The sequence below is a fragment of the Ovis aries genome, chromosome 3 (genome assembly GCF_016772045.2).
Source record: "Ovis aries strain OAR_USU_Benz2616 breed Rambouillet chromosome 3, ARS-UI_Ramb_v3.0, whole genome shotgun sequence".
NCBI lineage: Eukaryota > Metazoa > Chordata > Mammalia > Artiodactyla > Bovidae > Ovis > Ovis aries.
Window position 1 is genome coordinate 35,874,786 of NC_056056.1, and position 27,201 is coordinate 35,901,986.

Sequence of the window (27,201 nt, forward strand, 5' to 3'; positions counted from 1 at the left end):
TTTTTCTCCCCCATTCTTTTAAGATTGGTCCGGGAGCGTGGGCCTCGGGAGAAGACCCCTAGATCTCTGGGTATGTACTCGCCTCGCACCCTTCCGTTTGTTATTTGACTCTCTGGTTCCTGGGTTGGATCATGGGATCAGAATTAAGGCTAGAGGAGATCTGGGTACTCTTAGACTCATTGTCCTCATTTCATGGAGGGGGAAACCGAAGTCGCCCTGGTGGCAGGGAGGGTGGCCCCTGCTCTGTGCTGCCCTCCACCGGCGTAGGTTGCTTCATGATCGCCCAGCTGAGAGAGACGGTGCTGTCCCATCTGATAGAGGAAGGGTGCACTGAGGGTCACCAAGCTGGGCCTTTCTAGGCTCAGTGCACAGAAAGCGCGCAGGTCCTTGCGGCTCCAAAGGTGGGGTTTTGTCCCATCCTGTGGCTGTCCCTGGGCTTCCCAGGTGGTGCTAGTGGTAAAGAACCCGCCTGCCAGTGTGGGAGATGCATGGGTCTAAGCAAATAGAGGGTTTCTTTCCAGACAGAGTGAGAAACTAAACTGCATCCCCTGAATCCCTTGGTCAGCCGATCCTGGGTGGTTTCAGCGTCAGGGGAAGAGAGCCAGCTGCGCTGGCAGTGAGGCAGGTGGTTGGGGCTCAGAGAGGCTCTCCAGCCTATGACCTAATTCGTGGGGAGGATTGAAGGTCGAGTGAGGGGACATGGGCAGAGTACCCTGGGCTGCAGGCCTACGGGCGTTGGCGGCAGCTGCTGTGCTGACTGGCAGGAGCGGGTGGACTGTTGCCCAGCTTCCGGGCAGGTCACCCTGTAATCAGCTCAGCAGCGGGTCAGTTGGTCAGGGGGAGGCTGCTGCCCACAAGGCCCCAGGGTTAGGATGCCCAGCTGGGCCTGAGAGGCAGGCCTGGCATGGAAACCTCTGCTGTGGCCAGTCTCCCCTCTCTGGCCAGGCTGCGGCAGGGTGCACTGGGGCAGTCCAGTGTGACACACACGGGCACCCAGTGTCCCTGGAGAGCTTCCTGAGAGCACTGGAAGGGGGTTTGGGGCCAGGGGACGCCAGCTTAGAGCTACTCCCCTGTCTTCCCCACCAGGTGTTGCTTGAGAACCGGGTCCTTGGGGGCAGGGGCCAGGCTGCTTGGACAAGGCTTTCCAGGGTATCTCTTGGTCTCTTGGAGACATAGGCGAAAGGGGGCTACAAACTGGCAGAGTCCTCAAGAAGTTCTCTGACCTTCCAGCTGTGCCCCTCCCAATGTGGGCACCACGTCTGGCCTGTAGTTAGGGTTCACATGGTAGTGTCTGAAGCTAAGGGCTTTCTCGCAGTCCCTGCTCTGGTGAGCTGGCCCGTGGACACCCACGCCCTCGGCCCTGCTTTACTTCCCGGCAGACAGAGGCTTCGCTCCTCCTCCCTCTTGATTCTGGAGTCTCCTCCCAGGAGGGATCTTTGGTAGAAGGCATGGGCCAGACAGAGATCTGGGGGTCCTCAGGAGCCCTGCCAGATCCCCAGACTCAATACACCCTTTCCAGCCTCAGGCAGCCCCAGTTGGTGGCCCCCCTTCCCAGAGGAGCCCTGATTTGCAAGTTCTCTCAAGGCCAGTGAACTCCAAACTTTGTGAGCAGGAGAACCTGGTTAACATTGCCTTCATTAAAGAAAAACTAATGGACCTACCCCCACCCTGTCCCTAAAACAAGAAACATGCTCTTAAAGTCTATCAATTGGGAAAGCACGGAATGACAAAGATATACTATGGATTTGATGCCATTTGGAAATGAATTTGAATATTATTAATCATAAGAGCATCTGAAGGTCACTGGGTCTCAACTTTCCCATCTGTAAAACGAGGGCATTGGGCTGGCATTAGTTCTCTGGCTCTTTCCTGCGGTGTTATAGTCTCAGATAGGAGCATGGTAGTGTATCATGATCAATGGGCTCATTTTGTTTTTCCTCTTTCTGAAGTACATGCCTCCCGGTTAAGACAGACTTACATTCTCAGGAAATATCTTAAACCTCTTAGATAACAGGTCTGCCCCTATTTCCTGCCCACGCTCCTCTCCACCCCACCCCACCCCAGCCTAGTCTTAGAATAAAGCGTGCAGTAAGTGTTGATAGATGGATGCATGGACGGATGCATGAAAGGGGGAGGGTGTTGGTCCTCAGGCAGCCTGGTCTGTTCCTGCCAGTGCTGCTGTGTGGAGTGAACTTAACCTGTGCCTTTCCTTTTAAGGCAGCACAGGGGAGAGGCACTGAGGGTGGAGGGCTTAGATAGTTGCATGTTCCACCAACCACAGGGCTGCAGAGCCTTAATCCCAGCGGCTGCTGCCCTCAGGTGCTGGGCGTCCTCAGTTTGACTCTTATTCTCCACTCCTCAGAGCCAAAACCTCTGATCCCGCCTGTCAGAGACAGGTCTGCTGCCTCTGAGAAGCCTGCCCTGCCTTTATCTCAGTCTGCTCCGATGCTGACATCCTTCTCCTCCAGCCATGCCCAAGAAGCTCACCCCTTGTTAAAAGAAGAGGACCAGAAGGAGAGTGGGACCAAGGTACCTGGAAAGCGAGGGGAGAGGAAGCTGGGCTCAGAGCACACCACTGGCTGAAGGCACACGTGCTTCTGAAATACACAAGTGTGGGAGCGGCTTGAGGAAAGCAAGGAGGAACCCTGAGGCAGCCGCTCTAGTCCTTAAGGCTGGAACCTGTAGATGGGTTTGGGGTGAAGGCTATGGCGAAAAAGAGAGGAAAGAAAGGAGGAGAAGGATAGAGGTAAGGGGGCCTAGGTGAAGGGGAGAGTATTGCAGGGAGCCGAGGGGAGGGGCTGAGGGAGGAGGCGAGGACAGAAGGAGGTCACACATGGTTCAGAAGGAAGCAGGATGTGGGGGAGATGGCAGAAGGGCTTAGGCGAACCAAACCAAGTAATCTGAACCAGCACCCAAGATAGCAACCTAGAGGCAGCTGACTCAGAGGCAGATCAGCCAAGGGCTGTGTTTCACAGGCTGACAAACACCTTGTACTTCTAAGGTGACCTTGATCCAGATGATTCATACAGATCCTAGTCTGGATGAATTTAGTGAAACTTGGGGAGTCACTGGGCTTCCCACATGGCTCAGTGGTAAAAGAATCCATCTGCCAAGGCAGGAGTTGCAGGAGACCCTGGTTTGATCCCTGGGTCTGGAAGATCCCTTGAAGAAGGCAATGGCAACCCACTTCAGTACTCTTGCCTGGAGAGTCTCATGGACAGAGGAGCCTGGTGGGCTACAGTCCATAGGGTCACAAAGAGTCAGACAGGACAGAGAGCATGCATGTGTTCAGTTCAGTTCAGTTGCTCAGTCGTGTCCAACTCTTTTCGCCCCCATGAACCACAGCATGCCAGGCCTCCCTGTCCATTACCAACTCCCAGAGTTTATCCAAACTCACGTCCATTGACTTCCCTAGTGGCTCAGATGGTAAAGCGTCTGCCTACAGTATGGGAGACCTGGGTTCGATCGCTGGTTGGGGAAGATCCTCTGGAGAAGGAAATGGCAGCACACTCCAGTATGCATTCTTGCCTGGAAAATTCCATGGGAGGAGCCTGGTAGGCTATAGTCCATGGAGTCGCAAAGAGTCAGAAACAACTGAGCGACTTCACTTCACTTCACATGTCCATCGAGTCGGTGATGCCATCCAACCATTTCATCCTCTGTCGTCCCCTTCTCCTACTGCCCTCAATCTTTTCCAGCATCAGTGTCTGTCATCAGGTGGCCGAAGTGTTGGAGTTTCAGTTTCAACATCAGTCCTTTCAATGAACATCCAGGACTGATCTCCTTTAGGATGGACTGGTTGGATCTCCTTGCAGTCCAAGGGACTCTAAGAGTCTTCTCCAACACCACAGTTTAAAAGCATCAATTCTTCAGCACTCAGCTTTCTTTATAGTCCAAATCTCACATCCATACATGACTACTGGAAAAACCATAGCCTTGACTAGATGGACCTTTGTTGACAAAGTAATGACTCTGCTTTTGAATATGCTGTCTAGGTTGGTCATAACTTTCCTTCCAAGGAATAAGTGTCTTTTAATTTCATGGCTGCAGTCACCATCTGCAGCGATTTTGGAGCCCCCCAAAATAAAGTCAGCCACTGTTTCCCCATCTACTTGCCATGAAGTGATGAGACCAGATGCCATGATCTTAGTTTTCTGAATATTGAACTTGAGGCCAACTTTTTCACTCTCCTCTTTCACTTTTATTAAGAGGCTCTTTATTTCTTCTTCATTTCCTGCCATAAGGGTGGTATCATCTGCATATCTGAGGTTATTGATATTTCTCCCAGCAATCTTGATTCCAGCTTGTGCTTCCTCCAGCCCAGCATTTCTCATGATATACTCTACATATAAGTTAAATAAGCAGAGTGACAATATACAGCCTTGACATACTCCTTTTCCTATTTGGGACCAGTCTGTTGTTCCATGTCCAGTTCTAACTGGTGCTTCCTGACCTGCATACAGGTTTCTCAAGAGGTAGGTCAGGTGGTCTGGTATGCCCATCTGTTTCAGAATTTTCCACAGTTTATCGTGACCCACACAGTCAAAGGCTTTGGCATAGTCAATAAAGCAGAAATAGATGTTTCTCTGGAACTCTCTTGCTTTATCAATGATCCAGTGGATGTTGGCAATTTGATCTCTGGTTCCTCTGCCTTTTCTAAAACCAGCTTGAACATCTGGAAGTTCACAGTTCACGTATTGCTGAAGCCTGGCTTGGAGAATTTTGAGCATTACTTTACTAGCGTGTGAGATGAGTGCAATTGAGCAGTAGTTTGAGCATTCTTTGGCATTGCCTTTCTTTGGGATTGGAATGAAAACTGACCTTTTCCAGTCCTGTGGCCACTGCTGAGTTTTCCAAATTTGCTGGCATATTGAGTGTAGCACTTTCTCAGCATCGTCTTTCAGGATTTGAAATAGCTCAACTGGAATTCCATCACCTCCACTAGCTTTGTTTGTAGTGATGCTTCCTAAGGCCCACTTGACTTCACCTTCCAGGATGTCTGGCTCTAGGTGAGTGATCACACCATCGTGACTGTCTGGATGCATGTGTACATACATGCAGAGTCACTGTTATGGTCTTCCTTTGAAACAGAGATGTAAGAGTGCAATAAACGGATCTTGAAAGCCTGCTATGTGCAGGTGCTGTGGGATCCAGTGATGCTGATAAGGTCCAAGTACCACATCCTCCCTCTCCAGCAATGGTGACAGACCATGGGGCAAAGGAGGAATAATCCAGGGCCATGAAATGATCTCATCCTCTACCCGCCTTAGCCACTCACTCCATGGTCACACCGTAGACCTCAGCACTGCAAATAACATCTTTCCTGCCATCATCTCAACCTCAAGCAGCCCATTTGCTCACTTCCTTCTCCTAATGTTCTAGCTCAATCTATCTGACATCCCAACTCTAGCACTTGTCTTTCTCCTGCATCAACAATAATTTCCTTGAAACTGGATCATCCCCTCGAGCATCTTAGCTCTCTCTCATCTTAAGGAAGCCAAACCAAAGCAAAAACTCTGCCTTGTCTCTTTACCAGTCCTCTCCTGAGCGTGGGCCAGTAGGCTTCATCCCTGCAGCCCCACTGAAATCACCGCATTGAGGCACTGGTGGATCCACCTTCCCACGTGCAGCAGTCGCAGTGCTCTTTCCGCTTGACCCATTGCCCATTTTTGTGGCTCATCCTTCTTGAATTCCCCACCAAGGAATGGAAATGAGGGCTGCTTCTTTGTTGCTTCTCTGACTACATCAGTTACATCCTTCCTGGTCCTTCTTTGCTGGCTCCTCCTTGTCTTCCTGACCTCTATGTGATGGCACTCTGAACTCACACCTCTAGCATCTTGTCTATTTACACTGACCACTGTAACCTGAATCCTGACCTATGGCATTAGGTACCACCTCTACGCAGAGGGCTCCCAAATCTCCCTCTCCAGCCCAGACTTTCCCCTGAACTCCAGGAGCTGTTAAATTATATGCCTGCATTTATATAGCACTGATACTCAACATCTGCATTTAGGCCTCTAGTTATATTTCCAACTTATCTTATCCAAGATTTTAACTGTTGAATTCTCACCCATCCCACCCCCAACTTCCTTTTCCCAGTGTCTTCTCTCTGTGAATGGCAGTAAAAGGCAGCTCCAGAATTCCAGCTGCTCTGACCCCAAATCGCAGGCCCATCCCGCCTCCTGTCTCTCACTTATCCCACACCTCATATATCAGCCAAAGCCGTGGGCTCTACTTTTGAACTTGTCCAGAATCTGGTCATTCTATCATTTTTCTGGCTATCCTAGTCCAAGTCCTGCCACGTGGAAATTCTTGGTTCTATTTTTGCAACTTCTTGTGGATCTTTAATTTTGTCAAAATAAAAAGTTATAAAGAACAATACTTAGAGAATCTCCCTACCCAGCAAAAAAAAGAAAAGGCAGGGGGGAAGAGGGAATCAGATCATGTCATTCTTCTGTTCAGAACTTCCAGGGACTTGCCGTGTCTTCCAGAGAAGCCCAAGTCCCCACCACGGACCACCGGGCCCAGTGTGCCGAGGCTCCTGCTCACCCCTACCACTCCCGACCTGTGTCCTGCCTCGCCTCTGACTCTGGGCACACAAACCAGCGTCCTCCTTGAGGCTCACAGCCACACCCAGCAGCCCCCAGACTCGGGGTCTGCTCCTTACTTTGTTTCTGTCTCTGCCTCAATGCCACCGCCTTGAGATCGCCCTACCTGAAACAAACCCCGTCACCCCGTGTCCCTTACTTTCCTTCCCGTGCATGGTTGCCTGACATCAGAGGCTGGTCTGTTTGCTGCCATCTCACCATTCCACATAGCTCTTTGGGAGCAAGGCCTCTGAGTTTTTGATCATTTTCAGAACAGCTATCAGCACCCAGGAGCCACTCATGTTGTTGATGACTGAATGAATGAAGAAGGTATAGAAAGCGCAGTTAGGTGCACAAGGTGACGGAGTTTGCTCTGACCTTGTGCCAGATTCAGGTCACCATTGCCAGGACTGCCCAGGAGAGGATGAGGCTGAAGCAGATGAAGGAGATGGAGTTATTCCGCAGGGCAAAGGAGCCGGAGAGGGACAGAGAGCTCACTTCCCAGAGCCTGGGCTCCCGGAGGACCTTGATGAAGGAAGGTACTGGGTATTTGGGGAAGGTGCCTTCAGGCTGGGGACACTTTTTCACCAACATCTGGGCCAAAAAGAGAACATTTCCACACTCCCCATCCACATGGTCTCCATCCTGAGACTGCGCAGGGAGTCACATTTGCTCTCTGGTAGTTCACCGATGGGCCCATTTCCAAAGGGGGGCTCTGGGGCCAGGCAGGACTGGCTCTGTCCAAGGACTTTCTCTGCCTCCGCAGGCCTCCTTCCCCTCCGGGGCAGCGGGACCCTGTCTGTGCCCACCAGGCTAAGCAGCCCCCGCAGGAACAACCTTGGTGTCATCCTGAGGAAGCGGGCCAGCCGGGCCTCATTGCCCAGCATTCCCATCAGCAAGCAGGAACCCAGCTTTGCCCGCCATGCTTCAGGTGGGGTCCAGACCAACTGGTGGGGGGCACGTATCCGTCTCTCGGTATGCTGTCTTGGATGCTTAGGGGCGTGGTAAGGGTGACCTCTGCTGCTCTGCTTCTTCTTGTTGCCCTTGTTAGAACAAGGGGCAGCCTGGGGTTGCCAGAGAGAGGAACAGTAGTGTGTTTATGGGCCAGCCCTGTTGTGAAGGGAATTGTGGGTGGCTGGACAGGCGTGCCCAACCTGTGTGGCATGTCTTAGAGGACCTTCCAGAGCACCAGGGTCACAGATGCTGACGACAGCCTCTGGAAATATCTGGAAACACCTGGAAGAGGAGAAAAGGGTTCTGGGAAAATCTTGGGTTCCTGCCTGTTGCGTCATAAAATGTCAGGGCTGGACAGGGCTGGTTACAGACTGGGATGCAAGGAGCTGAAGGTTCCGTGGGACACTCAGGAAGGTCCCAAGGGACAACGGGAGGCCCTGTCCACATTCTACCAAGGGAGGGTCTATTTTGCCTCCCATTTTGGCATATTAGGGCTCTATGTGGGATTTCATTTGAAAAGATTTTGCTACAAAAGAACATTTGAAAACAACCAACTTGGTTCAGAGTTTCTTTAAGTATAGGATATTGTAAGACATTGGTGGGAGAGTAGAGCATCATTTGGGTGCTAGAAATAACACCGGCTCACCTTTCTACTTCATTCTCTTTCTATTCTTTTGATACCATCAAGTAGAAAGTCTTAATCTGGTGCTAATTTTTAACACCTTAGTAAGACTTTCGAGTTTCTTCTCTAAACAAAGAGATCTTCTTCCTGGCTAGAAACATCAGAAGCTGACTGCCACTTTGTAGCAAGAGTTTATAATATTTGTTTACTCTGACTGTAAATATTTATCACACAGTATGACAAATAATCATTTACCAATTATGGTAGTGATATAACTTTCCCTTAAATAAACTTATTTAGGGGTTTCCATTTCCTTCTCCAGCAGCAGCAGCAGGGTTTGAAAAGTGAGTTGAAGGAAAATACCCAATAAATAAGGGTACAAGTACTTAAGAGATATGGCCAAAAAAAAAAAAAAAAAAAAAAACACAAACCCAAAACTCATGGAAGTGGTAACTGAATGGTTGGTACTTGGGAAACATTGATCTTCCTAATCTAAGCTACTTCTTTTATAGACAACAGACTGAGACCCAGAGACTCAAAGTCACCCAAGGTCAGCCAAGATCACTCAAGGTGATGGTGGCCCATAGGGACTTAGACTGTGGCTGATGACTCTTGATCCATTGGCAAAGCTGAGACGAGAATCCAGGAATGAATGAGGTCTTTGTGTCTTGGGTTTCAGGAGAGTACTAACCCTCAGCTCACTCTTGCCTTGGACCTCCTGGGTACGGCACTGTGAAAGCTGTGTAAAGATGAACCTCTGCAGAGAACTAGACAGGAAGTGAGAGATCTGGATTCCAGTCCTGGCTCTGTTAATGAAGGAGCTGAGGGATTGTCGGGGGGACCCTGGCTTCACCAGAGGATGGAGAATTGGGGAGAAGGAGGAGGAGGAGAAGTCGTAACGCAGGCTCCTGGGTGGAGACAAGGTTAGAGCCAGGGAGTCATTCCTTGATAGAACTGCTGGCCTCACCTCCAGCCACAGACAGGGCAGGATTAGGGATGAATTACCAGCTGGGTGGGTTTGGTCACATGACATCAAGCAGTCTGTCACAGGCCAGTGTGTTTATCATAATCAGGTTAGCAATGGTAGGGATAAAAACGGTCAACAAGAGATTGGAGTTAGGAGGTCTCCATGGTTCCCCAGGGAGTGCAGCCGAGGCCCTGGCTTCTACCCCTCACAAGTCCATTCAGCCTGCAGACCCCCCACCCCGTCTTCCCTTTCTCAGTAAGGTGGCTTCAGTGCAGTGCTGTGGAGGCCTCAGGTCTTCTGGGTGAACCCCCCTGCTCCTCTCCTTTTCTTACAGCTCAATCCTTACCTGCGGTTCTCACTTTGGGGTCTCCTGAGTGGGAAGAAGAGGAGGAAGAGACTGATCTTCGAGCTTTCAGGGAGTTGAGGCCTTTCTCAAACCCTGAGCTGGGGCTGGCGGATGCCCTGCAGTGCCTGGAGAGTAGTGACTGGTGAGGAAACAGCCCGTGTGCCCTGTGATGGGGTGGGGTGGGGCTGCATAGGAGCTCCTGCCCTGTGCCTCACCCCCACTGCAGATCCTGGTCCTGTGGGGGCAGGGGGGAGGAGCGGGGGTGTGCATCTGAGTCCCACGGCCAGTGTCTGTCCCGGGCTGCCAACAGTCCTGTGTGCAGCTCTGTGGTGCCCCAGAGCCGGGCCTAGGAAGTACATTCTGATTCTGCAACGCTTCCATGGGGGCCTGAGGAAGGTCAGCGTCCTTCCTTTCTCTAAGTCAAGTTCATCCCGCTCCGGTGTTCCTCCCCCACACAGTGTTGTGTGCTGTGTGCTAAGTCGCTTCAGTCGTGTCTGACTCTGTGTGACCCTATGGACTGTAGCTCGCCAAGCTCCTCTGTGCATGGGATTCTCCAGGAAAGAATACTGGAGTGGGTTGCCATGCCCTTCTCCAAGGGACCTTCCCAACCCAGGGATCGAACCCAGATCTCTTATGTCTCCTGCATTGGCAGGCGGGTTCTTTACCACTAGCGCCACCAGTCTTGGTCATGAGCAAAGTGATGACTTGAGGTCCCATTTGTGGGAAGGCCTCCTTCAGTCCTCATGTTCAAGAGCCTTCTCTTGCAGGTGCAGGCTCTGTGGGTGGCCTAGGCCTGGGTTGTGGGGGTGAGCCTCCATCCTGGGTTGGGGTGGGTCATGGACCCCGTAAAATGGCCGGTATTGGACTGTTGGCCTTTCAGCCTGGCTGTGACACCAGGACACTGCCGCTGACGCCATCCAATCCCTCCCCGCTGCGGTGGGGGTGGTGGCAGTGTGGGCGCCCTGTGTAGAGTGCCCTCCCCAGCCACCTATGACAGGGCCTGGACTTGCTTCTCAGGCAGATGAAGGAGAGGGGCCTGGTGAGCATCCAGCGCCTGGCAGCCTGTCACTCGGAGGTCCTCACCGGGAGGCTACATGATGTGTCCTTGGCCGTGACGGGGGAGGTAAGGGCTCCTGTGTCCTGTGTACTCTGCCTGACCCCCAGCCAGTCCCCCTTCCCTGGTGCTACTGCTAGTGCTGGTCACACAGCAGCTGCAGAGGGGCCTGTGGCTCCCAGGGCATCCCTGTTTATTTCTCTGCTCTCAGCCACGGAGGTGGCAGCTAGACACCCATTTCTTAGATTGGAAAATTGAGGCCTGGAGTTTCCTTATTTCTAATCTCTGGGTATTGAGATCTGTCACAGCACTGCGTTGTCCTCTGTACTTAGAATACCTGAGGAGGGATGGAGTGTTCTGGGCTAGATCTCCAACTTGTGGGCAGTTGTAACATTTCCCAAATCCTTTCTCCTGTGAGGCTAGGGCTTGGCCTAGGCCGGGCCCAGATGGGCAATAAGATGTATTTTATCACAAGCGGAGGCAATGCCCCCTGTCCTTGGGAGTAGACTGTCCCCGTTGGGGGGCCTTGTGAAGATCAAATTAAATATTAATTGTAGAAGTGCTTTCAAGACTAAGTGTTGTACAAATTCCAGATGGTAATGACAATAGTAGGATTGATAATTATGATGATAATAAAAGTAATGGTGTTTTTTAAAAAATGAGACTGCTTTGCCCAGAGCTACTGCAGAGTTTCCATTTCCAGTTTGGCGAGGCCTAAGCCTGGGTGAGGGTGGGGGCCACAGGAGGGCTGGTGCAAGGTTCCTCTTTCCTATGTGTTGGAGCCCTTGGCAGGGCCCAGCAGTCCTGCAGGTCCCCCGCCTATCTCTCTCCAAGGTTACCAACCTCCGCTCCAAGGTGTCCCGCCTGGCCATCGGCACCCTGGGAGACCTCTTCCGGGCCTTGAAGAAGAACATGGACCAGGAGGCAGAGGAGATCACCCGCTGCCTGCTCCAGAAGATGGCAAACACCAGCGGGTTCATCCAAAGGGCAGCCAACCGGTCCCTGGGGGCCATGGTGGAGCACGTGACCCCCGCCCGCTCCCTGGTGGCCCTCACCTCCGTGGGCATCTAGTACGTGGGGACCTGACTGGGGGCAGCCTGGGGAGGTGCGGCAAAGGGGAGAGGCACTGGGTAGGGGCAGAGCAGGGAGATGGTGCAGGTACCTCAAGCATTTCCCTTGGGGAGAAAGACCCCTGCTCCCCGGTGGGCCTCTCTCCCGCCTCTCCTGGGCCAGGCTGGGGATAATGAGGGCAGCTTGTAGCTGTCCCAGGCCCCAGCTGGGAAGGGACGGGTGCTACTGTCTGCTCAACACTGGGGAGCTCGAAGTGGCCGTGGTACTGTCCCCAGAGATGGGGCGGCAGAGGTAGCCTTCGGCCCGGATCTCACTCTACCCAGGGGAGGGATGCTTCTTTCTGATGAAATCTGGGCCGTGAGCAGAGCAAGGCACAAAATCTGCTCTAGCTGGCCTCTGGCGAGGAGGAGGGGACAGGCTGCTGCTGGAGACCTTCTGCAGCCAGATCTGCTTTCTCTTTACAAAAACCAACATCAACAGCAAAACCAGAATTCCCCCAAGCCCTTTCTCCCACAGGGTGACACAGCTCTCAGCCCCAACAAGACAGTCACTGACCGTTATGCCAGGGGGCCTACTGGGTAGAACCCAGGGTGAGCTGTCACAGCCAGAAGGCCTTTGCCCACAGACTCCTGAACCACATTACCTAAGTTCACAGCCTGGATTGTTACTAAACTTCCCCAAAGTTTCTGTTTCCTCATCTGTAAAAGGAGACCAGGGGTAATAATAGCATTGTTGGGAAGAGTACAGGGATTAATTCATGAAAGAGGGGTAGGGGAAGCGCCTGTCTCTACCTGACATTGACTGAGTGCTGATTGTGGCTGTTTTTAACCAGGGAGAAATCAATTGTACTTTTTTTTCTGGATTCCTCCCCATGCCTCTGCTTCCTCACCTGCACTATGATGACAAAAGTAGCTTGTGGAGTTGAGGAGACCCAGGTTCAAAGGTGTCTAGCGCAGAGCCTGGCAGGGAGGGTGTGCTCATGGTGAACTGGGCCGATTGATTCTTGTCAGGAAGAACCATGGAAGCCTGGAACAGGGCTGTGCATTGGAACTCCCTGGGATATTGCTAAAGTGCAGATTCTGACTTGTGTGCTAATGCGCTGGTCCCTGGACCGCATTGAGTAGGGAAGGCTTCCTTTGTGTTCTAGTGGAATGGTGCCCAGTGGGGAGGAAGGGGCCAGTGTCACCGAATGCAATGGACTGTGGACACACTGAATTCACATTGAATGAAGTGAAAAAGAAAGAGGTGACATCCAATGGGTTCCTCCTGTAAGATTTCAGGTTCCCCTAGAAACCACCCATCAATCTCCCATCCCACCTCCTGTCTCAATTCAGCTCAATGAACACACAGTAAATGCCCACGAGGTGCTGAAGGGTCACCATGCCAGAGGGGAACAGGAGATTCAACTGAGAGGGAGACTTGCTGACTTCCCCCTGGGAACCATGGGGTACCCCTGTATTTACCAGGGGACAAAGGACAGTGCCCTTCCCCCCTCCCCAGAAAGTACTAGTTTTGTCTGGGGGCTCAGAAGGCAGAGGTAGGGTATCCTAGGTAGAGAAAAGGTAAGAAGTGAATTTAGGCAAAGGCAGCACATGAGCTCAGGAAGGCACAGAGATGGCGGGCACACGGTGGGCCTGGGGACATCACGTGGCTTCAGTTCCATTGTCAGGAAGGGACTGGTCTTCCTTGAAGATTCCCCTGAGCCCTGGAGGGACAAAATTGGGAGCCCACTGTGGCATGAAACGTGGAGGCACAACTGTAGGTCCCCGTGTGCCAGTCTGGGGATGCCCCCCCACCCCCACCCAAACCCCATTCATTCCTTGGCTGAGCCCTTGCCCGTGACTGTTTCCTTCCAGCCACCGAAACCCCTTAGTCCGGAAGTGCACTGCCGAGCACCTGTCGGTCGTCCTGGAGCAGATAGGTGCCGAGAAGCTCCTCTCAGGCGCGAGAGACAGCACAGACATGCTGGTGCATAACCTGGTGAGACTGGCGCAGGACTCCAACCAGGACGCCAGGTGATGCAGGGCCCGGGGGACGGCTGGCCTGGCCAGCCCAGGCAGACAAGGCCGCCAGCCACCCCTGAGGGTCTAGCCCACGCAGCTCAGCTTCCCCAGGGCCACGGGGAGGGACAGCGACGGACAACGTTGTGTCCTTTCCTGACAGCTGTCATCCCACCTCTCCACACCACCGCAGCCAGAGCCAGGCCCGCTCAGGGAACGGTCACTACCCTCATCTCCAGTCTCTCTAGCCATTGCAACCCTACCATCTGCCTCCCATCCCTCGCCTTTCACTCCCCCTCTAGCCACTGCAGTCTTGCTCTAGTTTCTGTCCCGGTCCAGCTCCATTCCCTATAAAGCTATCCATTCATTCATTTTTTCCCAAGAGATATGTGATGTGTATTCTGTTCATTACTATGAGCACAGGTGTGAACAGGAAAAATTAGACCTCCATTGTCTTGGATCTTACCTCCTAGTTGCATAATAAACAAGTAAATAATTATGACAATTTTAGACACAAATAAGGGGCAAAACGAAAACGTAATGGAGAACAAGGTAGGGACTACTTTAGGTTGAGAGTCAAGGGAGATCTTGTTAAAGATTGACATTTGGGTTGAGAACCGACTGGCTAGTAGGGCCCAGCTCTGAGGATTTGGGGTGCAAGAGTCCCGGCAAAGGCAGGTGGTACATCCCCTGGGGTGGGCTAAGTTGGGTGTTGAATGATGAGAAGGCGAGGCTTCGTGGAGCACGGTGAACGAGGGGAGTGGTGGGCAATGATGGGGAGGAGGCAAGGCCAGGCCGGGGGGCGGGGGCAGCTCATGGGTCAGGGGTTGGGGTTTTGGTAGGAGTCTTTAAAAGCTGGGTTTGGGCTCATTTATCGTACTTCTCAGTTTGTGACATGTTATGTCTGGAGCCCCCACCGCTCCTGGTTCAGCTCCAGAGGACACGTCCACTGTGTTCTGTGTTGTGTCCCAGGTGGTACGTTCACATGGGCTGTCCCAGGGTGCACCCGGGAAGGTGGCGTCGCACGCATGCACCCTCCCCATGCACTCCCACAGGACTGCACCTCAGGATTGCAACCCGATGGACTGCAGCCCTCCAGGCTCCTCTGTCCATGGAATTCTCCAGGCAAGAATACTGGAGTGGGTTGCCCTTTCCTTCTCCAAGGAATCTTCCTAACCCAGGGATTGAACCCGGGTCTCCTACATTGCAGACAGATTCTTTACTGTCTGAGCTACCAGGGAGGCCCCCTCTACCCTGCCCCTGAGGTGCCTATATCCTCACAACCTTGCAGTTTCTGGATTTCACATTTTTACCCATCTAGTGGATAGAAATGCTAGCTCACTGCTGCTTCTTTCCTCCCTCTCTGATTGCTAATGCATTTGGGTGCTTTTTGATATCTTTGCTAGTCTCTTAATTTTTTTGAAAAAAAGTCTCTCTGACCACTGGAGGATTGATAGTTGGGGAGAGGAGCCAGGATGCAGGTGGGATGCTAGGTGGATGGCTACCCCAGAATCTGGGCAAGTCATGTTGGAGGCTGCAGAAGTGGGAGGGGGTGGATTGGGTGTATTTTGAAGGCAGAGCTGATTGCAGGTTGGTGGTGAGGATTTCAAAGAGGAATCAGAGATGACACTTAGGTTTTCAGATGAACTGTGGGGTGAGTGAAAGGGCCATTTACTGAAGGGAGGAATATTGTCAGGGAAGTACTGAATAGAAGGTTTGATTGGTTTGCTCTTCATCATGGGTGGGGAAAGGGAGGTTAAGATCTAATACCTCTCCAGATCTAAACCCCTCGCTGACCTCTCTCTCACACTGGATGGCATTGACGGCACTTCATTTTCTTTCTTGGAACCTTATGCTTCTGATTTCCATGGCGCCACACTCCCTGGTTCTCCACCTTCCTCTGTGTCTTTCTCCTCCATCTCCCCCCTCACCCGGATGCCCATGGCTTCAGGAGTGTCTTCAGTCCTCATCCCCGCCTTGCAGCTTTCTTTCAGTGGCACCGTTACTTCCTGTGGCTCCAGTCACAGCGAAACTCTGCTCCCCTGTGTCTCCCTCCGGGCGGCTCCTTCTCTGAGCATCTGTCCATCTCTCTGATGCCTCTCCACGACCCATCATTGGGATGTCCCACTGTCATCCTAAATGAATTCACTGCCTTCTCCTGAAGGCTGCTTCTCTGGCTGTGTTCCCTCTCTTATTAAAAGTCACTATTATTTACTGAGTCATCTAAGATTAAAAATGGGGAAGTTATACTTCATTTTTCCTCCACATTTTAATATCTTAGAATCCTAGGCATCTCACAGTTGTTGCCAGGCAGCAATTAAGACTTTGGTTTTACAGTCTACACAATTGCAAACTTGATCCTCATTTCTCATCATATAAACCTTTGAATTACTGTTTGTGTTTGTAGGAACTACATTATGAGACTTTGTTTGCTGGTTAGCCTTTTATATTTATTGTAAGAAGTCACTGTGGAGACTTGTTGAGTTTAATCGTTGTTTAAAATGTCTTTAGAAATATTACACTGTTTTTGGCATTGAAGTGAAGAGTTATTGTGTATGAGAAAAGGCATGGGAATAGAGTGTTGGGGCATAAATTCGATATTAATGCAAACATTCATCATTGAAGGAAAGACCCAGATTCCACAGTTTCCTACAAAGCAACCATTAGGTACTTTACCTGACCTAAGGAAGGCAGGCAGTCCCCGCAAGAAGTGTTACTTTTGTTTCTGAGGGAGCATGAAGAAGGATGGATGGCTTTCACATGTGGGGCCGTGTCACTGAAGGCAGTGGAAATTGGCCATGTCTTCTTTTTCTGTTTTTCTTTCAGAAATAAATTAATGGTGCATCTTTATAGCTGATGAAGTTTTAGATGGAGTGAATATGATAATTCTGGATGCTTCAGGCTCCACCTCCAATCAGCTGCCAAACCCTTCAATTTCATCTTCTTTAGCAGCTCTTGAATCTGATTATCCTTACTTAACCCAACCTTCCTGCCTATGTCAGGCCTTAGCATCTCTTGCCTGGATTATTATAGTGGCCTCCTAACAGGTCTCCTGGACCCAGCCTGGTCCCCAAAGATCCATCTTCCACACTGCTGCCTGAGACATTAAAAAAATTGTTTATGGATTTGTTTTTGGCTGTGCTGGGTCTTCGTTACTTTGTGCGGGCTTTCTCTAGTTGCAGCGAGTGAGGCCTCCTCTTCATTGCGCTGTGCAGGTTTCTCACTGCAGTGGCTTCTCTTGTTGCGGAGCACAGGCTCTAGGCACTGGGCTTCAGGCGTGGCAGCAGGCACACAAGCTTAGCAGTTGCAGCTCTCAGGCTGTGGTGCAGGCTCGGGAGTTGTGGCACACCGGCTCAGTTGCCCTCGGCCTGTGGGATCTTCCTGGACCAGAGATCGAACCCGTATCCCCTGCATTGGCAGGTGGTTTCCTTTCCACCCCACCACAAGGAAGTCCTGAGATATTTCGATTTTAGTGCAAATCTCGTCATTCCTCAGCTTCAAGCCCAGTTCCTTCACATCTCCCTAAACTGGGTCTTACCTTCCTTCTCTATCCTGTTCTCTTCCGGGTCCGGTCCCTGCCTGCTATTCTCCAACCGCACGCTTGCAGATTGAGCACACCGTCTTATGGGGCGTCCTCTCTCCTCCACTTCCTTCTTAATCTCATCCCATTTGTGAACTCCTACTCATTTTTTGTGGCTTCCCATGTGGCGCAGGGGTAAAGAATCTGCCTGCCAATGCAGGAGACGCTGAAGATGTGGGTTCAACACCTAGGTTGGGAAAATTCCCTAGAGTAGGAAATGGCAACCTACTCCAGTATTCTTGCTTGGAAAATTCCACGGACAGAGGAGCCCGGGAGGCTACAGTCCATGGGGTTGCAAAGAGTTGGACACGATTGAGTGACTGAGCAACTGAGCGCACACACACTCATATTTTGAGTCCCAACCCAAGGTGCCCCCCTACCACCACGATTAATCAGGTAGCGTTGACCCCTCCCTCCTAGATTGCCCCACCACACCCTTTCTCAGACTTCTAAATGTCTCTTGCTAGGAAAAAAGTTAATACACTTTGGTATAGCCATCCAACAGAATATTATTTAGCCATTAAAAAGGATGACATGGGGAGATGATCAATGATAAAGTGAATAAAGCTGGGTAAAAGTTATATATACATTCTGATATCAACTAAAAATATATATGTGTAGAAAAATGACTATAGTAAAATAATATAAAAATTTAATAGTGGTTTTCTCCTGGTAGTGGGATTATGGTCAGTGTTTATTCTGAGTTGGGATTACTGTCACAATTAGAAAAAGTACTAAAAATTCTCTTACTATAATTAGTAAAATTATGCAAAGCTGTAAAGCAAATTTATATTGCATTCCTGTGGCTGTTGTTTCATCCTGCTCTTTCTCCAATGGCAGGTTTTATGGCCGGAAGATGGTGAATATCTTGATGTCAAACACAAAGTTTGATGCATTTCTGAAGCAGTCCCTCCCGTCCCATGACTTGCAGAAGGTCATGACAGCTATTAAACAGCGGGTGAGTTGGCAGGTGGCGAGGTGTGAGCTGGTCTATGGTGGGGATCAGGCCTGAGCCTGGCAGTCTGCAACCCTCAGTCAGGTCAAGGGAAGGGGTCATGCACTCTAGAGGCTTTTGTTTCATCCATGATGCCTGATGGGCAGAATTTCCTTCTTGGTGCTCAGACCTGGTTCTGCCTCTCTCTGCCGGTGTCCCTTGTGCCTGCCTAGGTTTTCTTGCCTTCATCTTCTAAGTGGGGATCTTGACCTCTGGAAGGCTCCCCAAGGCCCTTGCAAGCTCTCCTGGGTGGAAGGGGTTATTCCTCTTGTTTCTGTCTAGACTGGGGCATCTGGCAGTTCCCCAGAGAGCTGTCCCATTCAGCTCATGTTGTGTGTGTGTATTTCTCAAGGGAATAGAAGATGGTGATGAACTTCCATCAGCCAAAGACCGCAAGGTGTCAAGAAGTCTGGTGGTGTATGAGAATGGGCTGCCTGGCCAGGACGGGTACAGTAGCTCTTGTCTCCCTAAGGCTCTCCAGAATGAATGGAGGCTTGGCCTGGGGCCTGTAGTGGCCCTGGGTGTGGGGAGGGGTATGCATTTGGGCTGCAGCTGAGCCCTACTTGGTCAGCAGGACTCATGGGTGAGTTTATGGGGAGGGTTCCCTCATCCACATCTCAGGAGGGCAAATCGTGGGCTAGGAAGCATCTGCCAGTAGAGATGGGTTCCTGAAGTCTCAGCCGTGTAGCTGCTGTTTAAGGGGGATGGGGTCAGGCTACATGTGAATCAGGGTTCATCCACTTAGAGCACGTTTTGCCACCAGAGTGGCCCTCCTGGGACTAGTTTAGAGGCAGGGGTAGAGCCAGGCAGGTGAGAAGGAATAGGCCCAGGGGTGAGAGAGTGGGCATCAGGAGGAGTTAGACATCCAACAGGAATCTGACAGTCACTCCTGCGCCTGAAACTAGACTCCTGTGGGAGACTATCTGGACTCCTTAGCTGCACCCCCAGGGGAAGCCCCCTCCACCTCTTCTAGATTAACTTCCTGCTCTCAGCCAGACCTCAGCTCCCCAGCCCTCCGAGTTCTCTCTTTCCTGTGACTCTGCCTATGTGTGTTGTCTACACCTGGAACACGCCTGTTTATTCTATAAGATGTGACTCCCCTGCCCACCATGACCTTCCCCCAGAAGCTCTCTCTGACCCTCTGCCCCCATGTCCCCTAAGTGGACAGGTTGCCCTGGCCTTCAGTCCTTTACCTCCCAATGGTCCATGAGCTCCTTGGGCAAAGACCACGCCTCTCATCTCATCGCTCGCAGTGTCCAGCAGAGCTCTTGGCACACAGTTAGGCAAGGAGCCTGGGGTATAGGGATGACTGTCAGAATGGATGATGCTGGGCTCTGCTGGGTGGGACCCAGGTGTAGGGCAGAACTCAGAGACCCAGGTGAGCACTGGGGGTGGGGATAGGAGCTCCGTGTGAAGCAGCTCTCCTGTTGGCTGGAACGGACCAGGGGAATATGATGGGCCTCTGATGTTAAGACAAACGTTAAGACAACAGGGCTTCTTAACATTTCCCTCTTCCCAGAGGATATGAGCAGAGCCTAGACGACCAGGGGTCAGGATGCAGGCTCCTGGCGAGACCTTCCCCAACTCTTAGAATAAAGTGTGTCTGTTGTCCTTCCATAGATTTCCACCCTCACTCCAAGCTCCCTCACCCCATTCCTAACTTACCTTCTGAAAAGAGGAAGGAAAAAAAAAAAAAAAAGGCAAGAAGAAAGGGCCCTGCCCACTGATAAGGGGACAGAACCCTAGGCACCCAATTGGCACCCTCTTGAGGAAAAGGCACTTCGAGAGTTTCCGAGGCCTGTGACCCCAAGCAGTGGGTGGAGGGGAGGCTCGAGTGGACTAAGCTGCAGGTCAAACTCTGGTTTCAGCCCCATCTGACTTTGGGGGCTGTGCATGGGACAAGATGTATGTTCATTCCCTGGGGCTGCCCAGGTCAGACGCTTGTTCCACACAGGCTCAGCTCCAATGGCCCCCGGCTGGTGGGGCTGCGCTCCTCTATGCGGGGTGGCTTGGAGATGGTGGAGCAGCTACGGGAGCTGACGCGGCTGCTGGAGGCCAAAGAGTACCAATCTCGGATGGAAGGTGTGGGGCGGCTCGTTGAGCACTGCAGGGCCAAGCCAGCACTCATCATTGCCAACCTGGTCCAGGTGAGTGCCACCCCACACCTGTCCTGTCTCTCCCCCCAGTGGGTGCAACTTCAATCTGGGAAAACTCAGGAAAGAGTTGGACATTGTGCCAGACCCTCCAGGGTAAAGGGAGCCTGACAAATACTTGCTTTCCAGTTTCCATGGTAATGACATAAGATTATCTGGAAGTGGCCAAGATGACAAGGGCATTGCTTCCTGTTGGGCACCTTGGGACCACTCAGAGTCGTCCTGGGCATTTTTCATCCTCCTAGCAGATATATAGGGAGGAGGGTGGGGATGGAGGTTGCCATGGCTAAGGGCTGCCCCCAACCCTGCTATGCACGTTAGGTTTGGGGGTAGAACATGTGCTTGACCAGGCAACTGGGCCAGGATGGCTGGATGGCTGGGTTCAGAGAAAGCACAGGTTTCATAGTCTAGAAATGAGGGCAGATGCCTGCTTCTTCTAGGAGCGAGGCTGCTGACACTCAAGCCACATAGCAGAGTAGTTAAGACACAAGCTTGAAGTTTCTTACTAGCTGTGTGATCTGGGCAAATCATTTAACCTCTCTCAGCCTCAGTTTCTGTTTTGTATTTTAATGGTAAACTGAGGATGAGAACCTGTGCTTCATGGGTCATTAAGATTACTCTATGAGCGAGTTGAGAGTACCTAACAAGATGCTCTATGCCCTTTGCTCCCAACGACCATTCAGTATACAGTCCTTCCCCTCTTGTCACCTCTCCCTTTGAGCGGTGAGCTCTTCATCACTGGGAATGCTATGACATAGGCTGGGTGGTCCCCATCAGGAAGGAGGAATCCCTGCCAAGGGCAGCTGGCTGGGCTGTAGGACTCCTGCCCAGCCTGGGTTCCATGGGCTCTTGGTTTCTGTTCCCTCAATAGGTCTTTGATGCTTTCACCCCAAGGCTTCAGGATTCCAACAAGAAGGTGAATCAGTGGGCACTGGAGTCCCTCACCAAGATGATCCCCCTCCTGAGAGAAAGCTTACAGCCCATGCTGCTTTCCATCATTATCGCTGTAGCAGACAACCTCAACTCCAAGAACACAGGCATTTACACGGCTGCGGCGGCGGCGCTGGATGCAATGGTTGAGAGTCTAGGTGAGCCTACTCTGAGCCCCTGCTGGGCTCTGGTAGGTGGCTGGCTCCCTCCCTGGCCTCTCTGTTAAGCTTAGGATGGACATTTCCACCTTCCCTCCTCTGGAATCAGCAGAGCAGTGAAAGGCATTGATTGGCTCTCAGGCCAAACACTGAACTGGCTGAAAAGTTCATTTGGGATTTTCTGTAACGTCTTATGGAAAACCCCAAATTACCTTTATGGCCAACCCAATATTTCCTGAGGCTGCATAGGGCATGGGTGGGGAGCCCAGGGCCTCCCAGCTTCTTGATTGGTAGGCTTTTCCATGTCATGTCAATCTGGTAGAAGTGGAGACAACCTAGTCTTGCCTTCTCTTCCATCATCTTGCCATGATGGAAATAACTCACCCTGGGTCACATAGTGCCAAGCACGTGAGCCATTGGGGCACTGATGGAAAAACAGATCAGGATCACTGAGAAGGAGTTAGAAGAGTTGTCGACTTTTTTTTAGTTGTAGAGATAGTAGTAGGGGATGTGGTCTGTATGGGAAACAGGCAGGATGCTGGTGAGACAGGAGGGCAAGCCTGCTGGAGAGGACAAAGGTGATCATCTTGACTGTCTGATATAGAAGTCGTGTTGGGATCCCTTTGACTTTTTGAGCATGGAATGAATGAGAATTGCCTTTGCAGTGATTTGGGGTGAGGAGTGGAGAGTGACAGTGGAGTGAGGGGTTGGGGAAGAATGAAAAGAACAAAAAGGCAGAAGCTGAGGGAGAGACATGAGGAAAGACAGCAGCTCCTTTGTCCCTTATGAGCTTTGCAGGATCACATCTTTGTTCTGGAACGTTAGGTGGAAATTTTGGTGCATATATTTCTTTTTTTTCCCAAACATTATACTGTTAATTTTTTTTTTTTTGAGTAAAGCAAATTAACCAGGCTTCCCAGGTGGTGCTAGTGGTAAGAACCTGCCTGCCAGTGCAGGAGACATGAGACATGGGTTCGATCCCTGGGTTGGGAAGATCCCCTGAAGGAGGGCATGGCAACCCACTGCAGTATTCTTGCCTGGAGAATCCATGGACAGAGGAGCCTGGTGGGCTACAGAGTCTGACATGACTGAAATGACAGCATGCACAGCTGATTAGCAAGTTTGTGGTAGTTTCAGGTGAGCAGTGAAAGGATTCAGCCATACATACACATGTATCCATTCTCCCTCAAACCTCCTTCCCATCCACACTGGCGCATAACATTGAGTAGAGTTCCCTGTGGTTATCCATTTTGTCATTGGATATCCATTTTGAATACAGCAGTGTGTATATGACCTTCTGTTATCCATTCCTTTGCTAGATGATTAGATGGTCATATCTGATGTACCTAGTACACAGACTGAAGTGCAAGTTCAAAACCTCAGGTATGTGAGAAAGTAGTAAATGACAGACTCATGTCCAGACCAGTAGTCTTTCACAAACTAGTCTTGCCTTGATGTGAGGAAATGTTTGATCTGAGAACCACTGTTGGCTCTGTTGCCATATGTTCCGATGAGCACAGAGCCATGTCCTTCCTCTGGAATGCACAAGAGCATCCACCCTCACAGTGTGGCTGGAAACACCCGCCTGGCATACCCACCCGTCCTCCCCATCCCACACCCTGGCCTGAGCTCAGCTCCCTGGGGCTGGGACGCCAGCTGTCCTTGGCTGGAGCCTCCAGGAGAAGTTTCAGTTACAAATTAAAGGCCTGGTCAGGCCCTTCTCCGCCTCTCGAGATCATAAATATTGTCAATTTCCTCTCTTCATCTCAGAGGGAATTTATGATTTGCTGAGTTTGTTGCTGTAGAACAAACAAAATAAATCCAGCTCTAAATTACAGCTTGTTCTCTGCACTGCTCTGGGTAAGTGAGATTGCTGTTGCCAATAACCAAGGCTATTGGTAAATCACCGTGGCCCTAGATTTATTAGGAAAACCAGCACCAAGCAAAATAGGCTTTAGCTATTTGAAGAGGCTGAGCACCCTTGTCTGGGGAGAGGAGCTTTTAACTCTTCCCCGTCCAGGGATTTTACTTTCCCCTTTTTTGCCATTGAGCTGGCCTCCATGAGCACACTGGAGCACCGGAACTTTGAGCTACAGAATCTGATGTCTCACACAGTCACAAGGCTCATGTCTCCTCTACTTTGGGACCTGCTATACCTACCTGGGCTGGACACCCAGAAAAGGGAGCCTAGGGATGGCCTGCTTTCATGATCTGACCCACCTTGAGGCAGGTTGCAGCATCCAGGAAGATGTCAGTTCTCTTTTCCTCCTGGAACAGGGTCCCCTTGGGGGTGGCTGACAGTGCTTCCTCTGTCCATCAGCCGGAGGATTTGGTGCAAGGAGAATGGAGGGAGGGGAGGCAGCCCCGTCCTCCTCTCTAATCTTTAGGTCGGTGCTAGGCTGGAATGGAATGGAGTTGGCTTCAAAGGGATGGATGGAGCCCACTGACCCCCTGGCACAAGGCTCCTGTGGCTCCCAAAGTGTCAGGTCTAGGGTCTTGGCTCCTGGTCCTTTGAGCCACGCCCTTCCAGCCTAACCAGCCATGCTTGGTTTTGGAAGTGTTCTTAACTGTGAAGTAATGAGCCAACTTCACAATCCATGAAGGTCAGAATTGGTAGGATTCAGGTGCCAAGCTTTCCCAAAGAAAAGAAGCTTTCTCTTCTGCCTGGAATGGTCTAGGCCTGCCCTGCAGAGGAAATAATGAATGCAAGAAACAAAACTTCCCAGCGTCATGGGGGACTGGGTGGTGGATGTAGAGACTGCGGCAGGTGTGACAGGAGAGGAGGGGTGAACATCCTCTTTCCCGAATCACCCAGGCTGAGCCCGGCAGCGCTAGTTGACCCTTAGCCCCCGGAGACCCCTCCTGGTAGTGGCGTGGGGTCCTTTGAGCAGAAGGAGCTTTCTCCCGAGCTGGCTTCTTCATGCCCCATGAGGGACTCTGGGCTCCAGGCTGGAGAGAAGCTGTGAAACGCTATGAGACAATTGTGCGGAAAGTCACAGCACGCTACTGTTTGTTTCCCACTCAGTGGGGCTCAAGGGGGTCAAAAACACAGCCAGGGCAGGCTCCTTCTGGCATAAAGTCCAGTTGACACAGCCAAACTGGGAGACTGGTCTTTTTAGGCGACCTCTTGTTTCTAGAATTGGGTGATATAGTCTGGGCATCAGATGCCACATCTCTTCCAGTCCCTCGCTTTTCCCTGGGGTGAGTGGGCCAGTGGTGTGCTGGCTGACCAAGCAGGTGGGATTGCTGCCCGTGTTCGCTTTGGTGGACAGTGAAAAAGAAGACATGTCGGGAGCCTTGCCCCCATCCTCTGCCCCTGGTCACTGCCTGCCTGAGGGCATCTCTGGGGCTGAGCCTGGGGTGTCATCTCCTCTACTCAGCACCAAGACCTTCTGATTTCAGGAGAGTTATTTTGGGGATCAAGGCGGTTCCTGAGCAAAGACTGGCTGGCTCTGTCTTTAGGCTCTGTTACTGGGATAGCTACAGAAGAAACTTCATTAATTAAAACATTAGGCTGCTGACAGCTCACCTGGCTCCTGGTCAGAATGAGCGCTGAGGAAACTATTTAGTGCAGCCTCTGGCCATTGCTGCAGGGAGTAGATAAGCTCAGAAATGGGCAGCATCAGATCTACTTTTGCTCTTTTGCTCTGACTTTAAATTCATTACTTTATACAAATTATCTGACCAACATTGTATTGTTAATGAAACAGAAAATTCATCCGGGGTGTCCCTCTGATATACCCGCTGCTTAAAAATGTCACTCTTATCTTCAGTTTTTTTGTCTGCATGTATACAAATTTCATATTAATAATAATGTAAATACAATTTTGACATTTCTCCTTTCGCTTAACACCACTCAATTTCCCACTCTGTTAAGTAGTCTTTCTAGTCAACTTTATTAAAAATATAAAGTTTACTTTCCATCTCTGTAAAAGTCATACTTATTAATTACTGAGCAAAAGAAAAATGGAAGCATTTGGAAGGAAAAAACCTTACAGTCTGGACTCCTTAAAGAAACCATTGCTGAGAGTCATTTTTCATGTTAGGTATTTTTTTCTGTGTATATTTGTGTACGGTGTCATGATAATATTACACATTGAAATTTGCATCCTGTTTTTAAAAAGCAGAGCATAAGTATTTACACATAATTATGCACTTGAGTCACTTTCAACAGTTCCATCATGTGCTATGTCATAACTTGTATTTTTCTGTTTTGGTGGCTTATTCCCAGTTTTCTTGCAACGAACAGACCTAGATCTGGTGGCCACAGAGAATTCAGTTGTGTGACATAACTTACAGGTGGTGGTGGTGATTTAGTCACTAAATTGTGTCTGACTCTGCAAGTCCATGGACTGCAGCCCCCCAAGCTCCTCTGTCCATGGAATTCTCCAGGCAAGAATGCTGGAGAGGGATGTCACTTCCTTCTCCAGGGGATCTTCTCAACCCAGGGACTGAACCTGCATCTCCTGTTTGGCAGGCAGATCCTTTACCACTGAGCCACCTGGGAGTCATAACTTACTGAGTCTTGTGCTTATTGTTGCGAGCCCAGTTTGACTCCAGTGCCTTTGCTGCCACTGTTTATGATACCATGTTTTTCTTTTTAATGCTTTCTTTTTTTTAATTGGAGGTTAATTACTTTACAATATTGTGTTGGTTTTGCCATACATCAACATGAATCCACCACAGGTACACACGTGTTCCCCATCCTGAACCCCCCTCCCTCCTCCCTCCCCATATCATCCCTCTGGTTTGTCCCAGTGCACCAGCCCCAAGCATCCAGTATCATGCTTCGAGCCTGGACTGGTGATTCATTTCATATATGATATTATACATGTTTCAGTGCCATTCTCCCAAATCATCCCACCCTCTCCCTTTCCCACAGAGTCCAAAAGACTGTTCTATATATCTGTGTCTCTTCTGCTGTCTTGCATACAGGGTTATCGTTACCATCTTTCTAAATTCTATATATATGTGTTAGTATACTGTATTGGTGTTTTTCTTTCTGGCTTACTTCACTCTGTATAATCAGCTCCAGTTTCATCCACCTCATTAGAACTGATTCACATGTATTCTTTTTTAATGGCTGAGTAATACTCCATTGTGTATATGTACCACTGCTTTCTTATCCATTCATCTGCTGATGGATATCTAGGTTGCTTCCATGTCCTGGCTATTATAAACAGTGATGTGATGAACATTGGGGTACACGTGTCTCTTTCAATTCTGGTTTCCTCAGTGTGTATGCCCAGCAGTGGGATTGTTGGGTCATAAGGCAGTTCTATTTCCAGTTTCTTAAGGAATCTCCACACTGTTTTCCATAGTGGCTGTACTAGTTTGCATTCCCATCAACAGTGTAAGAGGGTTCCCTTTTCTCTGCACCCTCTCCAGCATTTATTGCTTGTAGACTTTTGGATCACAACCATTCTGACTGGCATGAAATGGTACCTCATTGTGGTTTTGATTTGCATTTCTCTGATAATGAGTGATGCTGAGCATCTTTTCATGTGTTTGTTAGCCATCTGTATGTCTTCTTTGGAGAAATGTCTGTTTAGTTCTTTGGCCCATTTTTTGATTGGGTCGTTTATTTTTCTGGAATTGAGCTGCATAAGTTACTTGTATATTTTTAAGATTAATTCTTTGTCCATTGCTTCATTTGCTATTATTTTCTCCCATTCTGAAAGCTGTCTTTTCACCTTGCTTATAGTTTCCTTTGTTGTGCAGAAGCTTTTAAGTTTAATTAGGTCCCATTTGTTTATTTTTGCTTTTATTTCCAATATTCTGGGAG

General features: G+C 50.4%; 1 protein-coding gene across 2 annotated transcripts in view; it reads left to right on the forward strand.

Moving 5' to 3' along the window:
* The window catches only part of TOGARAM2 (TOG array regulator of axonemal microtubules 2), a 58,739-nt gene that overhangs the window by 21,902 nt on the left and 9,636 nt on the right, over positions 1-27,201 (forward strand). The window contains exons 8-19 of one of the 2 annotated variants that reach the window (XR_006059145.2): positions 24-70; positions 2,363-2,529; positions 6,976-7,126; positions 7,354-7,518; positions 9,465-9,618; positions 10,494-10,599; positions 11,365-11,600; positions 13,458-13,616; positions 18,022-18,139; positions 18,528-18,622; positions 20,130-20,322; positions 21,223-21,416. Coding sequence is in view for 1 of the 2 variants with exons in the window: in XM_015094278.4 (XP_014949764.3) it covers positions 24-70; positions 2,363-2,529; positions 6,976-7,126; positions 7,354-7,518; positions 9,465-9,618; positions 10,494-10,599; positions 11,365-11,600; positions 13,458-13,616; positions 18,022-18,139; positions 18,528-18,622; positions 20,130-20,322; positions 21,200-21,416 (1,808 nt within the window). In the remaining variant the exon portion in view is untranslated. Of the gene's footprint in view, positions 1-23; positions 71-2,362; positions 2,530-6,975; positions 7,127-7,353; positions 7,519-9,464; positions 9,619-10,493; positions 10,600-11,364; positions 11,601-13,457; positions 13,617-18,021; positions 18,140-18,527; positions 18,623-20,129; positions 20,323-21,199; positions 21,417-27,201 lie in introns of both variants that reach the window. The other variant, XM_015094278.4, reaches the window with a different exon arrangement.